The 19,455-nt window shown below is 41.1% G+C and overlaps 1 protein-coding gene across 1 annotated transcript; it reads right to left on the bottom strand.

Annotated features, from left to right (window-relative positions):
• Window positions 1-632: 632 nt before the first annotated feature.
• On the bottom strand, window positions 633-8,986 carry LOC143339327 (uncharacterized). The gene is made up of 5 exons (XM_076760500.1): window positions 8,869-8,986; window positions 2,983-3,180; window positions 1,723-2,802; window positions 1,419-1,587; window positions 633-762 (listed from the first exon to the last, which is right to left on the bottom strand). Exons 1-5 carry the CDS (start codon window positions 8,984-8,986, stop codon window positions 633-635), a joined length of 1,695 nt encoding a protein of 564 aa, XP_076616615.1.
• Between the last annotated feature and the right edge of the window lie 10,469 nt (window positions 8,987-19,455).

The raw sequence follows: 19,455 nt of genomic DNA, 5'->3' as shown, positions 1-19,455 counted from the left end.
AACGCTTACCTGTGTATTGACAGATGTACATGTTTCCACTCAGATTTGTGAGCTACACATATGTCTGGATGAATTTTCTTCATCGCCAAAGGCTTCACTGTGTCGTAGTCCAATGCCTCCCGTGTGTGTGCTCACCTATGAAGTCACGTCATTGCTGGATTGCATATCCAGAGTGTTAATAAGCCTCCAGAGAGCTAATCGAAAGGGGTAGCTCACACACATGTAGCTTACAAAGCTGAGCAGAAATCTGTACATCTGGCGAAAACACAAACAAAAAACAAAACAAAAACAAAAAAGAGGGGGGTGGGGTGTCCAATGACTCTCCTGTGTGTTTTGTGGGTGTGTGTGTGTGTGTGTGTGTGTGAGGAGACAGACTTCACTGTGTCGTAGTTCAATGCCTCCCGTGTGTGTGTGTGTGTGTGTGTGTGTGTGTGTGTGTGTGTATATGAGGGCAGACAGACTTCACTGCATCCCGTGTGTGTGCGTGTGTGTGTGTGTGTGTGTGTGTGTGTGTGTGTGTCTGCGTGGAGACAGACTTCACTGCGTCGTAGTTCAATGCCTCCCCTGTGTGTCTGTGTGTGTGCCCACTTATAAATGCATACCATTGCTGGAGTGGGTATCCAGAGTGTCAATCAGTCTCTCCACTCATAATCTGCAAGGTCTGCGATGAGGGTAAGGACCCTAGGGTTAACCGCCAGTTGCTTCTTGTCCTTCTTCGTCTCGACCTTTGTGCCCCTCTCTGGATTTATGTTGTAGAAGCACCTATGTAAACACAAAAAAGAGATCTTAGTTGTGTTTAAAGCACCCAAATACACACATTGTTCAGGGTTCTGAAACCTTGGGCAAAAAAAAGAAAAAAGGTCAGGTTTTTACACTTTCAATACACTTGTGATAATATACAGGGTGGCACAGGAGTACATGACTCACATTTCCGCAGATTTCCAAGTACATCTTTTCATAGGACAATATTAAGGAAATTTCACTGATCACACAATGAAAAGTAACCTGTGTAAAACTTATACAACCACAACCATAACTCCCTTTTAATATTGTGACATTTTTGGCCCCTCCTCAGTCACTTTCTAAGGGCTGTACTTGTGTTTGTGGGTACAAGTTCAGACATTAATGGCTATATTTTCAATGTATTTTTAGTGAACAAATTTAAGCAGTTATACAAGTTATACACAGGTTACATTTCATTTTGTCAAAGTGAACTTCTTTTATGTTGTCCCATATACTTACAAATCTTGTTTTGTCCAGTACCTGAATTACCTGGTCCAGTACCTGAATTACTGATGTGTACGCATTCTCTACCTTCTTTGAAGTTTGCAGATGGCAACTCTAATGGGTCTGATCACCAAGGCTACCAAGGCCAAAAGAGGCTACACTGAAAATACCCCCCCCACACACACACACACCTCTGAAGGAACTCCAGCGATGATCTTAACTGTACCGGGTAGTGGATGTTCAGGCAGTAGTAGCTTCCGAACATCATGTTGATGGCGGCGATGAAGTTTGGGATGTCATCGTTGACAATTTTGCCATCTATGCTGAGCATACATCGCTTTGCTGTGTAGCAGGATGTTCCTGTAAAGATTTAAATATAAAGAATTGTTAAGAATCTGTTAAAAGCTGCAGCTCTTGTCCTGCAAACATGGAAAACAAACAGAAAAATAACAATAATTGCAACAACAACAAAAAACAAAACAAAAAAACACTTACCACATACAATGACGCATGGACTCGCAGGCAAGCCGTCCATCTGAATCTCATCTGCCAGGGTCGTCTCTTCGGTGTAGTGGAACATGGCCTTCTCGTCTTCATTGAAGTAGGAAAGAAGCAGGTGGACCATATCCTTGACCTCATCTGAGGACCCTTCCAGCTGTCCTCTCTGGAATTTCAGCTTTGTTAATGTCTCAAAGACACGCCTTGTCTTCTTTGCACAAATGGTTGCCATGAAATCCAAAAGCTGCTTTCCCTTTTTTTCCACACTTCTCAGGAACGTCTCAGTCAGTGGCAGTCCGGTCAGCTCTTGGTAATGGGCAGAAATTCCAATTTCATGGAATAAAAAGGGCCATTCCAGTCTCAGGGTCTGAAGAGCCGTTCCACTGTTTATGGCTTTACGCTGCGAGTAGTATGTGCATTGCATCAATTGCTTCACCTCCTCTGGACTAAAAGCACCTTGTTCCCACAAAATCTTCAGTTTTTCCTTCTTTTCTTCCTGGGTTTCAAGGGTTTCGGTGACAGGCATGAACCTAACGGCCCACTTTACACAGCCATACGTGTCCTGAACGGATGCCTTCACCACTGCTGGGACCTCGTCCGTGTCAGAGGTGTCCGACACCGGTTTTCGTTTTTGAATTCTTGGGGTTGCAATTCTTTTCTTATTATCTATACGGGCTTGAAGCTGTTTCAAGAGGCTGTGATAGCCAGTGCCCACTACTTCCCCTTCAATTACATCTTTCAGTGACAGGGGATACCTGCCAACTAACTTCTTGGCTATCTCTGTTGAAGCATGCTTCGTAGGAGACGGACACGCCTTCATCATCTCTGCTGCAACAATTCTGACCATCTCTCGCCTTAAGCTTGGGACGGGCCTCTTGCCCCTCTCCAGACATTGCATCAGAGCTTCAGGAAATCTTTCAGTAGGAATTTCAAAGCGGTCAATCCAATCAGCATTAAGCAGGTGGCTGGGTGACTGACAAGGTGACAGAGAGGAGCGAGTGGAGGTAGGAGAGGTGAGAAGGGATGAAGAAGTTGAAGGGGTAACATCTGCCTGGCTGTGGGCTCCAGGGCCCTGGGCTGAAAAACAAAAACGATGGATTGCCTCATTATCATTTGGTATTCAACAGCAATTGTATGCAAAGGATTTATATCATCATATGAAAATATAATCTGCATAGATTTTTCAGTTTTCCATTTAATTAAACATTAAGCTTGAGATGCTATGACACGACCAAGTAAAATACGGGTTGGACTTACAGGTTTGTTTCCAAGAGGCAATAAGTTTTCTTGCTTGTATTGGCCTCAAAACACAGAGGAGATCAGCCTCCTGGATGAATTGAAAATCATCAGTTGTCTCTACTCCGAGGGACTGCATCGTCTCCTCCACAATGTTCAGGATGGATCCAGGGAGGTCTGGTAGAACCCTTGCTACGAAATTTCTGATGTCTTCCATTTCTAATGGGAGCAAGAAGTATTCGGTTTTAGTTCAAGCTTAAAAGAACAGTCCACCCTATTTCAAGAATTTGCTAATCTGTTTTTAAGCCCTGTTAAAATATGGGAATACATAGATTTTTTTCTCTATGTGTATGCAATGCCTAGTTTGACAGTATAACTATTTTGTAACATAACAATGGAAGTCTATGGGTTCAAAATGAACATCATCAAATGTACTTATAAACCACTTTAAAATGAATGTAAAAATTCCCCAGAGTGCAAAACGGCTATTTAATTCCGTCCAGTTATATTTTGTGGTTTGATGCTATTGAACCCATTCACTTCCAGTAATTATGCTAAGCTATGCTTATAATTTCTGAGTACTGAATCTAAGTACTGAACACACTAAGAAGAAAATGGTATGAACATTCATGTGCAACACTTGGAAATACTGTTAATATGTGAAAATCAAAAAAGGGTGGATGCACACGGGATGCATTGAACTACGACGTAGTGAAGTCTGTCTCCCCTCATAAATTAAGCCTATTGTACCAACACACCATGTTTTAATGGAACCAATTGGTATCCATCTTTCCAGTAAGAAGGTAATGGATAGAAATCAGCTAACTCGTAAATTTGAAGACAGCACATCTCTTCAGTTTCCTTCTTTACCGAGTACATGTGGAAATGAGGTAGGAACACAGTCTTGTATTTTGACACTACAAAATGGACTGTGTCATTTTTCAACAAAATAAGACCAAGTTCAGCAAAGTTCACAGAATTTTTTCCGGTCACAAGGAACTGTCCTTTTTTGTATAATGTACCCTTGTAGGACAGCTCAAGTGCAACCTTTGTGTCTGTCTCAGTAAAGCCAAACTCCCTGACAGCATCCTGGATTACTCCACTGTAAAGTGCTACATAGAATGGAGAACTGTCTTTAACCTGCAGAACAACCTGGCCGAGGGAGTCCGCAGCATTTGATGTCTTTGAGAGAGAGTCAAGCAGAGGTTTTTAAAATTCTTCAGATTCCTTGCATTTGATTTGATTTGATTTGATTTGCATTTGATGGGGACGTAGTAAGCAAATTGGTCTTTTGCATTTTCATCTCTTCCTAAGAGCAATTTCTTTGGTTCCACATAATGGAACATTTTTTTGAAAGTCTCAGTCCTTGAGTATACAGTCCTCATTGGCCCTGTGTGGCATTTAGTAAAGAGATCGGACTCTTTGACAGAATCACAAACTTTAGCTATGTCATCAGATGAGAGTGATGTGTCATTTTGCAATAACGAACGAAGTCTGCTCAAAGTATATGCCTGCCCTAACTCGTGAATGTTAACCATCTCCTCAACAATACTTTGAATGGTTGAAGCAGGAAGCAGAAACTTTCCTTGCAATTTCAAATAAAACAAACTCACGTTTCTCAAATACTGATCACTAAAATCCCCCGATGTATCCATATCCTCATCCTCATCCTCTCTTCCAGTCTCAGTAACATCATCATTCTCCACAACTTCAGAGTCAGCAGTAAGCCTGGCTACAACTGATGACTGTCGGGGCAAGTCTCTGTACATTTCATTAATGCTGCTGTCTGTAATATGTCCGTGTTTCCGGGAAATGTGAGATGTAAATGAAGACTTTATCTTGAAAACACTTGAACATTTACTCACCGGACAGCATATCTCATGTCCTTCCTCTGTGTGTTTCTTGAGATGAGCCAAAAGCTCTTTGATGGTTTGGCTGTGGTTGCTGCACAAGGCGACTGGGCGCCTGTAAGCACCAAAGACAGCGGCAACATTAACACCAACCTCAGGCACATTGTGTTTTCGGTAAAAGTGTGCTTTAAATGCACCATACCTGAAAAATGTCTTGCTGCAACCAGAGCCATAACACTTAAACAAACAATGTGGTTCATTTCTATGAAGTTTGCAATGAAGAACATAACCCCTCAGTGTTTTTAATGACTTTCCACAGAAATTGCACTGCCACATTTCTAGCTAATCAAAGTAGCAAGCATAAAACTGTAAAGATTTTTCTATAGTACCCACAGGGCTCCAACATTCATAATGCAAAACGTTGAGAACTCCAGTAGAAAGGATTTTTAATCATGAACATAGTATTTATTAAGTATATCCCCAGCCTTACTCAGCCGTTCCAATTCACTATCCACATGGCTGCATATGGACTTGGCAAGAGTGCCTTAAAACCGAACACTACGACGCTTTGGGGTTGGACTGCTTTGCAACCCGTTTCACACGGCAAGCAACAAACATAAACCAAATTACGAAAACGACTACAACAGAAAGAAAGGTGCAGAGGAATTTCATTTGCTACCGATTGTAATAAAAAATGAAGCGAGGAAAATCAGCGAAAAACTTGTGGTAAACCTTTGCCGCGTTTCTGCATTGACATGGCCTTGCAAAACAATGGGATGCATTTTATACATACTAGTATAAAATAATTCTTAATCAAGATACAAGTATGTAAAGTAAATGCCTGGCCTTTGTGCATCTTCGACAATATTCAAATATTTACTGGCGACATGCGTGCATGCTTGCTTTCCAGGTGACATGCATGCATGTGTGCGTGCTTGCATGCAAGTGTGCATGCATGCATGCAAAACTTGGAAAAGCTTGTTAAAACTTACACTACCACGACGCAAGTTTTAAACATTTTCAAAGAGGCTCCTTCGCGACTATGCATATACAAATGACAAGACAACATCAACAGAAAGGACGGTGCAGATGAATTTTACCCGCTCTGTGAGAAACTGGAGCTTCAACTTTTTGCCGCGGCTTTGCATGGGCATGCCCGGGCTAACGCCTAACCTTACTTTGAAATGTTAGCCATGGGGAACTTGGTGAAAACGAGCTCATTCAAACAATATTCACACATGTAAGCAATATGGCGATAGTTTGAGAATGACATCAATACATAAGCAGAAAGTTATTAACCAAATGATAATGCCACATCGACAGAAAGGATAGCGCAGAGAAATTCTGTCAAACATACAGTTTGAGGAAAAAAACGAACTTCTCACCTTAGTTCACAGGGTTGCCTTTCCTCACCAACATCCAAATGAACAAAACGACTTGAACTTGAAACTTGAACAAAACAAAGGCAATATAGGGACAAAGGATGGTATACGGACGTGCCGAGGGTTTGTAAATTCCTCTCCCTCGAAAACAAAAAAAAAATAACTGCATTAATACTTTGTTTTTTTCTGAAACACGGACTACACACGCTTGGCCAACTATCACTCGACTGTGCTCTCCTTCGTTCGTTCGTCGACGTCTTCTTCTTGTTATTGGAGCAATAGGGGTTGGGCCAATGATGTCGATGGGTTGGGCGCCATCTACTGGCTTGGGGTGTGGATCAGGGGTATTAAATAGGCCCTCGTCAACTGTAGGGAAAGTTAGGCCTGTCTTTGGCAATGCAGAAAACAAACAAAAGAATAAGGGATAAAATAAAACAAAGAATGAAAACAAATTCTATGAAATGGGCTACTATTTCTTAGAAATTTAAAACAAAGCTAAAGCTAAGGTCAATTGACCTAGGCTGCACTAGTGCACCTAGTCATACCAATGGGCTAGGTCTCTGCTTTTTCTGGATAGGACTCTTAACGAGTGACACAAACTGCAGGAACAGATCTAACAAGAAATTTTGCCCCGACAAGAAAGTGACCCTGACACCTTTTTCTCTATACTGGACCATTAGAGTATTCTTAATTGTGGGGTATTTATTTCTAGCACTAAGCCCCTAATGTGATATTGGATTATATTTTTTGGTGTCTTAAATCCACACAGACAACTGCAAGGCACATTATCAGAACGCTTTGCACCTTGTTGGAAGGCCAACATTAAGTGCATTGCTGCTTTCGATCTGCCAAATGTCTGATGCCTAAAGTAATTATTAAAAAAAACATACTACATTTAATTACAATCTAATACCCTAGCTATTTAAGAGTTTCACTCTATATTTCACATCCTAAAATAGTAAAAAAAAAAATAATGTTGACAGTATGGCTTTTATTTAAGGTAGTTACACTGTAAATAATACAGTAAGGTGCCATTTTTAATATTACTGTACAATGCTGTTGCCATTTCAGTTTCTCACCATATATTTCACATGTTAAAACAGTTAAAAATAATATAGCTGACTATTTTTAAATTTATAGTAATTCAATGTTTATTCTACAACAATAGGTTGCTTCTTACTTTACAGTTTTTTCTTGTTGCCATTTTACATTTATTCACTGTATTTCTCACGGACATTTTTTACAGTGTATAATAAAATACAATATAACTAAGAATATAAAAAAAAAGATTAAGTGCAGTTCTTAAGGAGAGAGAGAGAGAGCCAGAGCTATAAACTATGTTCCAGAAAAAATGGCTCATGACAGGAATGATTTCCTGAAGTGGTCCTTGTGACAGCGGAGCTGGAGCAGTCTATTGGAGAAGGAGCTCTGCTGTTTGTCCATGAGGTGGTGAAGAGGATGTTCAGGGTTATCCATGATGGATAACAGTCTGTCCAGTGTCCTCCTCCCCACTACCACCTCAAAATTGTCTAATTTGCAGTCAATAATGGAGCTGGCCTTCCTGATCTGTTTGTTCAGTCTGTTGGTGTCACCAGCTCCGATGCTGCTCCTCCAGCACACCGCAGCAAAGAAGAGTGCACTGGCAACAACAGACTGATAGAACATCTCCAACATCTTGCTGCACACGTTGAATGATGTATGAAGTGTCCTCACGAAGCAGAATCTGCTCATCCCCTTCTTGTAGAGAACATTGATGTTGGTCTTCCAGTTCAGTCTGTTGTTGAGGTGCACTCTGAGGTATTTGTAATCCTCCACCACTCTGACATTCTCCCCCAGAATACACAGTGGGTGTGTGGTCATCCTGTTTGTCTGAAATCAATCACCATCTCCTAGGTCTTGGCCACGTTAAGCAGCAGGTGATTTCTACAAGACCATTACACAAACTCGTCGACCACTGCTCTGTTTTACTCCTCTTGTCCATCCTTTATACACCCCACCACTGCGGAGTCGTCCAAAAACTTCTGTAGGGGGCACAATGAGGAGTCGTATTGGAAGTCTGAGGTGTACAAGGTCAAGAGAAAAGGAGACAAAACAGTCCCCTGTGGCACTCCTGTACTACTTTCCATGGTCTCAGACAGAACATTGCCTAGTTGAACAACCCGTGGTCTGTCTGTCAGGTAGTCCAGGAGATTGTGGGCGTGTTGACTCCCATCACTCGCAGCTTCTCACCCAGGAGCAGCGGCTGGATGGTATTGAATGCACTAGAGAAATCAAAAAAGTGATCCTCACAGTGCTGCCGCTACAATCCAGGTGGGGGTGAGCATGCTGCAGCATGTGTATGATGGCGTTGTCCACACCCAGATGAGGATGGTAGATGAATTGTAGAGGGTCCAGTGATGATTTCACCTGTGGTTGGAGTTGGGCCAGAACCAGCCTTTCCAGCACCTTCATCATGAGTGATGCAAGGGCAACAGATTGGCAGTTGTTAAGGCCAGATGGCGACTTCCTCTTCGGCACAAGAACCACGCAGGACATCTTTTACAGCACCAGGACTCTCTGCAGGCTGGGGTGTCCCAGGATCAGGGATAGCTGGCTGGCACAAGTCCTCAGGACTCTGGAACTAATGCCATCAGGGCCAGCGGCCTTGCTCAGGTGCAGCATCTCCAGCTGCTTACCTGGTCTGGCATCGTGGACAGTGGCAAGGAATGAGGGGCCACTCCTGGCTGCGTGGTTTAGCTCATTGGCCCTCTTGAGGCTGCTGGCTGCTGGTTTGTTTCTTGCATTGAGCCCCATGTCCGCCTTCATTCCTGTCCACACATCCTTCACTCTGTTCTGCTGGAGTTTGGCCACCAGCTTCCTCCTGTAGGCATCTCTGCTCTGCTTCGTACTGAACATTCTTCAGTTCTTTTTGTCCCCTGACCCGAGGGCTTGTTTCTTCTTATTAAGCAGACTGATGATCCAGGGCTTGTTTTTGGGAAAGCAGTGTACAGTCTGGGTTGGCAGTATGGCCTGTTCACAGAATTTGATGTACTTTGTGATACATTCTGTCAGGCTTTTGATGTCCTCCCCATGTGGCTCACACAACACATCCCAGTTAAAGCAGTCCTGCAGTGACTCATTAGCCTGAGTCCACCTCCTCACTGTCCTCGTGGACGCAGACTGCCTCTGGACAAGAAGGACATAATGAGGTGTTAACAACAACATCCCTCCTGCCTTCTTACCAATCCGAGCCGCATCTCTGTGTGCCAGCACAAAGGCTGCAGCTCTGCAGCCCCTCGACGTCACCTCTTCAACTCGTCTGGGAGTACAATCCTCTCTCCAGGCAGCAACGTGGGTTTACACAACGCAATCAGCTGCTCACATGTGTAGACAGTGCCCCCACTTCTCTCTGTATGGCTCTCCATTACAAAAAGTGCAAAAACAGAAGGGCCACTAAAAAAATTGTAAAACTGCATGTAAACATCGCAACACAGTTACCAGAAACACAGTTGCAATGATAGAATTAAAAAAGAATGGAAAAACACACTCAATGAACAAAAACAAATGAAAATGGAGCTACTGCAACAGGCAGCTACTTAACACAGCACCTTCTTGCCAGAGGAAGAAGGGCAAAAACATAACACAAAAAACAGTGTAAACGTAGTACTAACATTCTATTTTTCATCTCTGCTGGAATAAGTTTTGGCAGTCAGTGCTAGTGTTTGATATATGTTAAATGAACCCAGTTAGGATCAATTTAACTTGGCTAATTTGGTTAATGTCACATTTGCAAAACAACACACTTCAAGATTCTGTGACACAATTCCCCACCTGAAGCCTGGGGGCATTTGTCCATATTTTGTAGCTAGCTACAAACCAACACTCTTTTTGCTTTTTACAGCTTTTCAAATGGAAGGGAATGGGACTCCCAAGTCACTAATGGTGTTCCTACATGGCAGAGAGATTTGTAAGAAGATGCATCAATTGAACACCACTGTAGAAATTCTTAATTTTGCTCAGTCAGTCAAGCCAAATGATGGAGGCAGCTGGTATGCAAGTGTATAGTCCCATTGTCCAATTATGGTCGCTGTTTATACCCACATGCATGCAAGCTACTTGCTAACCTGTGTTTCGCTATTCTAATTTATTATTTTCTATTCTATAAACTATTTTAGCAACCAAGAAACTAAATTGATTTGTGCAATTCTGAACCCATGATCCCTTGGGGGCTAAAGTAGGGTTTCTGATTTTTGGACCCCTAGTCTTATTTCTTACTTACCAATGATGATGGTTGGTGGAGCCCTTTCTCAGCACAATCCATGCTGTTCCTCATACTAGTTATGGAAATTCACCCACAAACCAATGCACTGTGCAATCCTGTCTGCACCAGCATGAGCACCTGACTGACGCTCAGTGAAATCTACTTTGTGTTCACTGTGGAATAAATTTCAGTGATCCAGGTGATCAGGTGGTACAGACAGGAGCTTGACCCCATTGACTTTGCATTGGTTTATGGCTATCTATCTGGAGGTATGTGAGGAACAGCATGTACTCTACCTTCTCTTCCACATGTGGTTTTATCCAACTCATTATCAGACCTGTCAACCCCTCTGTTTTTCCCAGGATTCTCCCATATATTACCCTTCTTTCCCATTGACCTACAATTTAAATATTTCATTAATCTTAACTTTGAGACATTTGTAGCAATATCTCAGGGCAGTACAACAAAAATGTACCAATGCATTAAGGCTTTTTGAGTGATCAGGTTATAGTGAATATTTCAGTCAATTTGCTCAAGCTACAATTATTATTATTATTATTATTATTATTATTATTATTATTATTATTATTATTATCTGATGAAAAACACAGGTTAACTGATGAAGAATAACCAGATTCATTTTTATGTCAAATCAAGTAATTTTGATGGGTGTTTGATTGATGTGAAGGACAAATAAACACGGCATTTACTGTCACCAAATACCTGCCAAAATACATCAATTCATAAGTTAGCTGTTCAGGTGTTAGGTGCATACTAGGCTGTTGTTAAAGACTGGCAAGGTGTATGGCTTTTAGCTAGTTCAAAAGTTAACAAAAAAAAAGAAAAAAAAAAGAAGTAACCACTGTTTTCTCAATGTCATTCTTACCTTGATATTTGATGATTAATTAAATTCTGTTAATATTTCAGTTACCTTTGAAAATGAAACGGGCATCTGGAAATTGATGATTGATTGATAGATTGAGAGGTTGGGGTTAGGATGCTGTGTAACATAAAAAATGACAAAGAAATCAATCCTTTGCAAACAAACTGTTTACTGACAAATGTTTTATGAAGTGTTCCTGAGCCCATGTAGTAATATCCTTGATACAATTTTGTGTTTCACAAAGTGGTGACCTTGCCCCATCCTTACTTGTGCATGACTGAGCCTTTTGAAGGTGCCCTTTTCATACCCAAAATCATGATACCATCACCTTTTACCAATGAACGTTTTTACCTGTGGAATGTTCCATGCAGGTCTTTTCTGAACATTCCACAACTTTCCTAGTCTTTTGTTGCCCCTGTCCCAATGTGTTTGTAATGCGTTGTTGCCATCAAATTCAGAATAAGCTTGCACTTACAAGAAAGTCTTGCAAGAGTCTTGTTTGTGATCACAGGGAACATTAAATCTTATCATAACATTTAATGTGAACATTTTATCATATTGTGATCAATATGTTTTACACAGCATCTCATCTTTTTTGGAATCATGGTTGCAACAGTCCATGTTCAAATCTTGTACACGGAGTTGGTGGAGGAGCATATCATTCACAAGAAGGGGAACACGGACAATACAGAGCATTGTACAAACTATTAGTCAGGGATTAAGATTGAGATATTGTTTATATTTACCAGACTTCCTTGGACAGATTGCATTGGGTACTCGAATCGAATTGTGCAGGCCATAATGGATAAGAAAGAAAAGAAAGAAAGACATCCCTTTATTTGTCACACACACAGAGTTACAGAGAGGGAAACTGCACACGCCATGCATTGTGAAATTTGTTTCTCCGCATTTAACCCATCCCGGCACATCCTTCCTCCGCGGCAGACCAGGAGCGGGAGCGATGGGCTGCCAGCCGACAGCGGCACCCAAGGATCCAGTTCTCTTTGAATCATTGGTCAGGTGGTGATCTTCTTGCATGTTTTTAATGGGGAATTTTTAAGGAGGATACCCCAGGTGAACATGCAAACAGAAAGGCCCTTTTTCCTCAAGCAGCAGGCACCGGTGGAGGATGGTGGAGGACACTCCCCCGGCACCCACAGCGGGAATGGAACCCGGGACCTTCTAGCTGTGAGGCAACAGTGTTACCACCGTGCCACCATGCCACCAAGACTTCCATGATGTAGGCTTGGATGACTGGACTACAAAATTTGTCACAATTTGAACAGACAGGGCTGTCAAGGTCAGTATGTATATTGGCATTTTACCAAAGCTATGGCAAATGTTGCCTTCTGTGCTCTGCACACACCTTCTAGAACTATGTGAAATAACACCATGAGACATAAAATCATTGTGTTGTCAAGCTACTGCAGTTATATTTACAAAAAGGTAGAGCAGAAAATGCTGCCACATCCCAAAGACGCTGCGTGTGAGAATGGGGAACTTTCACGTCCCCAGAGGGTCTGCATGGAGGAATGAAAAATTGTGAAAGTGTCAAGACTATTACTAGTCATTCAAATGCAGCTGAATGACCTGCAGTGTATTTGCACAAAATGTTTTCAGAGTTTCTGGTCTACATTTTATATTGGTAACATTTTGAAGACCACATCCAACAGGTTTTAGAGGGAAAGTTGGCCATTGGATAAGGTAAAAGGGCCATTGGACAGCTCACACTTTTGCTTGTTGGTGAGGGCCAACTTTACTCAGGGATTTAACTGAAGGCTTTGAAACCAGGTATGACTCACTCATTTTGTGATTTTTGTAGTATTTGATCCTTCTTGGCCTTAGGAAATGCAAGACCTCCATCATTTTGGCAACACAATGATATTCATCATTCTTCAGAAACATGAAGCCTTCCTTCAACTTGAAAGATACTCCACTCAGAGAAAACAGATCCACTTAAAGCAAGCCGGAAAATGCTTGGTAGCATCCTCTGTGTATGACTTGGTCCAGCAAGTAAATACAAGCAAACCAGACTGTTACTCCAACATCAACAAGGTTGTTCAATTGTCTCTTACATTGCCTTTGCAGCATGTGAGGGGATTCTCACATCACAGCATAATAAAAATCAAGTACAGATCTCATCTCTCATTACTAGTCTCACTGCCCAGTCACCTGTCAAAGACAAATACAGAGACATTTTAACCAAATTCAGCTGTTGACCTGACATGACAACAAATCAAAGGCTCAACAAGGAAATTAATCTTTATCATATACCATGCAAGAATCAGAAGCAGACTACAGTGAGAGAGAGAGAGAGAGAGACTAGGACTGCATAGAAGATTGAATCTATTAAGACAACACTACATTTATAGTGAGTAGCAAACACCATCTCCTGGTACTCACCAGAGTACCTAACCAAATATAGGCTGCCCTAGCATATAGAGTAGCCTATAAAAAGAGCTTGGCCTGGACCAGCTCTATATGAAAAGTGTCCTGAGACAATTATAATTAGAATATTGAAAATTTTAACCAAATAAATAAAATTAAAAAAAAAAAAAAAAAAAAAAAAATGGACATTTTTTTAAACACTTAATTACTATGCTAAACTACAATTAAAATAATTCAGATAGGAGCCAAAGTCCCACCCCTTTACATTTGATATCATTGAAAAGCCCTAAATGTTCTCTGTAGATAGCAAAAGAGTTAGTTTAGCAGTATGAAGTGGGTGGGAGATATTCAGGTTTACAAATGTCCTCCACAGAGGACAAATTTGAACTACTGGTAGTCAGGAGGACATGACACATCATGACATTTTCATCAATGGAAGAGCATCCTAGAGGGCATTTTATCAAGTTTTCTTTCACATTTGGCCACTGTTGATTACAATTTATCATGTATTTATGATAGAATCAAGGGGGCACTTCCCAGTTTTTGTTTGTGTGTTTGTTTGTTTGTTTTTCTACATGGGAGCACAGAGGGGACAGTTATGCAGGCCCTCCCTAGACTCCACCATTGTGCAAAACTACACATGGCCATCAGCCTTAGCTATCCTTTATGTGTTGTGTTGCAGTTTAGCATTGCTCATATAATACTTTTGAAAAAAAGTTTTCTCTGTCATAGCAGTGAATTGAGATTTTAGACGCTTGATAATCAGCACAATTTTGTGTCATTACTGATAGATGTACAGTCGTATGAAGGGAGTGATATTAGACACATTTGTCAAATCTGTAAGTGGTTACAGTACCTTGTAATTACAATTAATTTTTGCAAACAAATTACCAGTATGTCTTGTTTGTTGTAAAAAAGCTACTTGTTTAGCATGGAAGCCAATGGTGAAAATTTTTTCAGTTGCTTTAAATCCAAATCAGAGTGGAGTGAGGCAACACAAGGTGAAGAGAAAGAAGGTGATTGGTCCCTTTATGTACAAGACAAATACTGATTGGCTTTGCAAGTGATGGATCCTCTTTTTCAAGATATAATGTGATATTCATGTCATACTCAACAAAAGTATCACATGAATAACTATTTTTTGACAAAGTCAGTTAAAACCTAATTGTAAGCATGGGGTGGCCAAAGTTTCAGAGCAGTTTTTTCTAAAGAAAAAACAATTAAATTTTAAAACAATTTATTTTTGTGGGAAGATGTATCCAAGATGCTCGAATGATGATGATGATGTACACGATCATGATGGTGATTAATGTACAGGGAATTTATGTGTTGCAGCAGTAATGGTACAAAGATGGCAATAACAAGAAGAAAAAACAGAGCTTCATAGCAGGAAAAAAGTATCTTCATTGGCATTGTTCATTAAAGCTTTGTGTAAGATGTTTTTACTTCGAACTTTAAGATGTGAGGATGTAAACTAATGAACTCTATCCTCCTTGCCTCATAAATCAGTGTTCAGTGCAGTGATTGCTGTGGGGACAAAACTTTTCTTGAAGTGTGCTTTTTTCCAGTCCAGTGTTCTGTATCTGCGGCCAGATGGGAGAAGGGTGAAGAACCGGTTCAGAGGGTGGTCAGGGCTGCTTGCTATTGTGCGGGCTAGGCGTGTCTGAAACGGCACAACACAAACACAGAGGCTGTGAGATGTGGAGGTTTGTTGTCTGATGATTTAACTACGCTGGTGCATGAGCGCACACACACACACACACACACACACACACACACACAGACACACACACACACACACACACACACACACCTCATATTAGGCAGACAGACAGTAAAACAACTGCACACCCACCCACACACACACAGAGTCATCACTCACTCCACAATAGAGACAACACCCCTCTCTTTTATCAATCCATCCCCATCATCTCTCACTCAGTATCTCTGGCCCCGCCTGTGGGCGTCATGTATCACTTGTCCTCCTGCTGACAGGCCATCCCTCTGTCATCTGTGATGGAGGAGGTTTTGGTGGACAGCTGGATCCCTTAGCACACACATAAGGGTCTTATTTGCTCAGCTGCAGGCCCTGGATTGTGGCCCCATTGATCAGGGTCATGATTTGACTGTTGAAACCTCCAGAAGAAATATAGTTTCTATTGACATAAATGTGAACCTCTGGACCTCAATGAGAAGCACTTGAAGATCGCAGAGCATTTATCCATCTTATCAATGTTTCAAGAAGAGGCACTTAAAGGCACAATCAGACTTTTTTGACCAAGCCGAGTATGTAGAAATATGTCAGTTTATATTTTTGGAGGAGCCTTTGGAAATGTGAAAGACGTGTAGAACCATTATAGCATGTCTGGTTTTAAAGTGTGGAGTTGGTGACCTTAACCTTGTATGCCTGTAGGCATTATCATATCCATGTCTTGCATATTTAGCAGGTGTTATTGTTGTGGAAAGCAGTTGTTTAATGTCTGGATGAATAATGATTCAAGTATGGTTAATATCGGTCCCCAAGCCTATAACTCTTTTCCATAGATACTAAAGATCATATTAAAAGAAATGTCCTAAATATCCTATAGGATCACATGAAATTCACATATTGTGGTTGGCTCGTATGGGTTTTATGTAGGAATTCGTCTGTGGCATTTGATGTGTAAACAGGACAGTGAAAGCACAGAAAGTGTATACTCTGTAAAGTGAAATTTCTCCATGTCAGCACAGTGCTGCAGAGCCTCGTGATCCATTACAGGCCCATTGACACACAGGATGAGCTATGAGATGTGGATCTCTGTGAAGACTGACCACTCCAGAATCCCTGTTCAATATCAGAAATGGAAAGGTGATTTTAAACCCTGCCGAGACATTGCAGGGGATAATTCATAATTCATTCATTCATCAAAACAGTACAAAGCAATGTTTATGCAATTAGATATGGTATGGACTAATACTGTGTGGTATGTATGGGGAGGGGATTTGAAGGCCACTGGGGTTTTTGATCAACATATAGCCTATAGAAATATATTACACAACCACTACTTTATGAAACAGATTGCTGTGGGATTAGGTCTAAATCCCTGGCCTAAATATATTCATTCATTCATCTTCTATACCCGCGTATCCCTTTCGGGGTTGCGGGGGGCTGGAGCCTATCCCAGCTAGCAATGGGCGAGAGGCGGGGTACACCCTGAACCGGTCGCCAGCCGATCGCAGGGCAACATAGACAGACACACAGACAGACAACCATTCACACTCACACTCACACCTATGGACAATTTAGAGTCACCAATTAACCTAATGAGCATGTTTTTGGTCTGTGGGAGGAAGCCGGAGTGCCCAGAGAGAACCCACGCATGCACATGCAAACTTCACACAGAAAGGCCCTGCCCAACCTGGGGATCGAACCAGCGACCTCCTTGCTGTGAGGCACGCGCACTACCTGCTACCTGCCGCCCGCCTAAATATATGTCTAACATTTTAAATGCTCCTTACTTTGAAATTATAGATCTTATTGATGCTTATGATGGTTTTTACACATTGTGGGCGGGACCTAAACCGAAAGTGGGCGTGGAACTAGGTGGGGCTTAACTCGGTACATTATTTCAAGTCTGAAATTGATATGGATGGATCAGAAGTTGCTATATTTATTGTTTATTTAAAAACTATTTACAGAACAACCTCAAAATTGAGATTCAAATCAATGTTTTTGATCACAAAAGTAAGAGAACTATTTACAGAACAAGTTTTTTATGAACTCAGATCATGAATATTCTTAAGTGTATGACCAGCCAAACTAAGGGCAAGCAGACGGTTAAAAAAAAAAACAAAAAAAAAACCTGACCGGAGTGGAGGCAGTGACCGATGCGACACGAGCCGTTTTCAGCTCTGTCTTGTCAAATGCACTGCGTTTGAGAGCAACGTGAGCTAGAGACGCGTCTGTGTAGGGAGGGGTGGGCGCTGTGTGTGACTGGCCAATCACAGAGCGTGAAGACAGTCAGTTACCCAATGAGGATTTTCCTTCAGCACAAGCACGGATATTGACGAGTTTTACTCGTATCATGCTCATCCTCGTCAAAAATGTACTCGTCTGAAACGAGTATTCGGCTCAACCCTAATAATTAGTTTTCACTGATATGCTGGTGATATACCATTTCCTGCATGGGATTTTAATTGTATAGCCGCACAGAAGGAAAACCCAGGAAACACTACATTCATGCACTCATGTGCATGAAATGGACGAGACAACAGTTGATGAAGGGCATTTGAAGGAATAGGTGTAGTTGTGGTCATGGCTTGATGAATCCTCTCACCACACTGTTTGTTTGGCAGCTGTAGATCAGTTGCTCTTCTGGTTGTATTTCTGACGAAGGAGCTGTTCAAGGTCTGTACTTACCTCTGACCACAGGTGTTATCAAATCAAGCAGGACTTGTGAAGTGTAACCTGACTTCTGTCAGAAGCAGAGTTCGGCCTCTCCTAAATTCATCATTTCTGTAGCTGTGATAGTGATAAAACTTGCAAGAGAGATGAGTAAAGTTTTTTGACTGCCTCAGCAACAATTAAAGTAAAGAATCATAGAGGCCTGAGTGAACAGATAAGTTGAAATATAAACCTATGCCTTTTGCATATTCTTCATTCCCTCCATCTCCTCCTTCTCTCATTTCATTCTTGCTGCCATGCTTTTGTTTTTCTGCTCCTTGATTTTTCTATCCCTTTCACCACTTTTTTATATCTTCAATGCATCCATCTCCATTCATCCATCTCCATTCATCCATCTCCCTTCTCATTCTCTTTCTGTCCTACAGCTACAACGGCAATGAGATATTTTGCATTAAGGCCCTGACTGGCTGGGCTAAATGGGGTGGTGTGCAATTAGTTTTGCGAGTACTTATCTCATTAAAGTAAATGAATTATTGATTTAACGACACTCATGCTTTTAAAGGCACGCAACCTGCTTTTATGACTCTCTCTGTTGTTTGAAAGGACACTGTCCATCTCAGCATAGAAAAAAAATCCCTCCCCTCATTTGAACTGTCTGTCCTTATTTCTCTTATGCTTCAGTTTCCCATCTTCAGTTACTTATCATCTGTCACATAACATGTCACTTTCTCTTCTCTCATTGGATAAACACTGTTATCATCATTGCATTATCACTAGCATCACTAGTTTTCTGGTGCTTGTAATGGAGACAGGTAATATTATTATTTGAATGTACAATGTAAAGTATAAGAATCACAATGATCATAAAATTGATTTATGCTTGGGTCTGCTGAGTGCACTTTTCACAAATTTTTTTTTGATCTTTTTGATCTTTTTATTTTTAAAAACGGATACGTTCCCTTTCTGTTAAAAAATGTCTGTCCAGATGACCTTCATTTTACAAATATCTCTGTCTACATGGAAATGCAAAAATGATCCCAAATGCCCAAACATGAATATTGGGCCAGTAGGTGGTGATAAGAAGTCTACATCAGCGATACGTCAAATACCAGAGAAGAACATTTTTAGCATGCATAGTGAAACTATATCCCTCTGAAAGTAATAATTTAAAAGCACAAACAATGGTAGGTAATCGCTTATTTATTTGTGACACCATTCTGTCACACAGCCTAGCAGAGCTAACAAAACATAAACTAACCAGTAATCAATTATTTGTTGTTGTCATGGTTTCCAAAAGGCTCCATTTTACATGTACAGACACAGAAACACCAGAGTTTTGACAAATTTGCACTTTAGAAGATGAATTA

The sequence above is a fragment of the Chaetodon auriga genome, chromosome 20 (genome assembly GCF_051107435.1).
Source record: "Chaetodon auriga isolate fChaAug3 chromosome 20, fChaAug3.hap1, whole genome shotgun sequence".
Taxonomy (NCBI): domain Eukaryota; kingdom Metazoa; phylum Chordata; class Actinopteri; order Chaetodontiformes; family Chaetodontidae; genus Chaetodon; species Chaetodon auriga.
Note: the sequence above shows the minus strand (reverse complement) of the source record. Positions and strands in the feature narration are given on the sequence as shown.

Excerpts from the sequence above, each read along its gene's own strand:
- LOC143339327 (XM_076760500.1), bottom strand. The coding sequence starts at position 8,986 with ATGGGGCTCAATGCAAGAAACAAACCAGCAGCCAGCAGCCTCAAGAGG. Across the intron at positions 2,803-2,982 it reads TGCCTCTTGGAAACAAACCT|CCCAGGGCCCTGGAGCCCAC; the intron begins GTAAGTCCAACC and ends TTTGTTTTTCAG. Across the intron at positions 1,588-1,722 it reads TCCATGCGTCATTGTATGTG|GAACATCCTGCTACACAGCA; the intron begins GTAAGTGTTTTT and ends AAATCTTTACAG.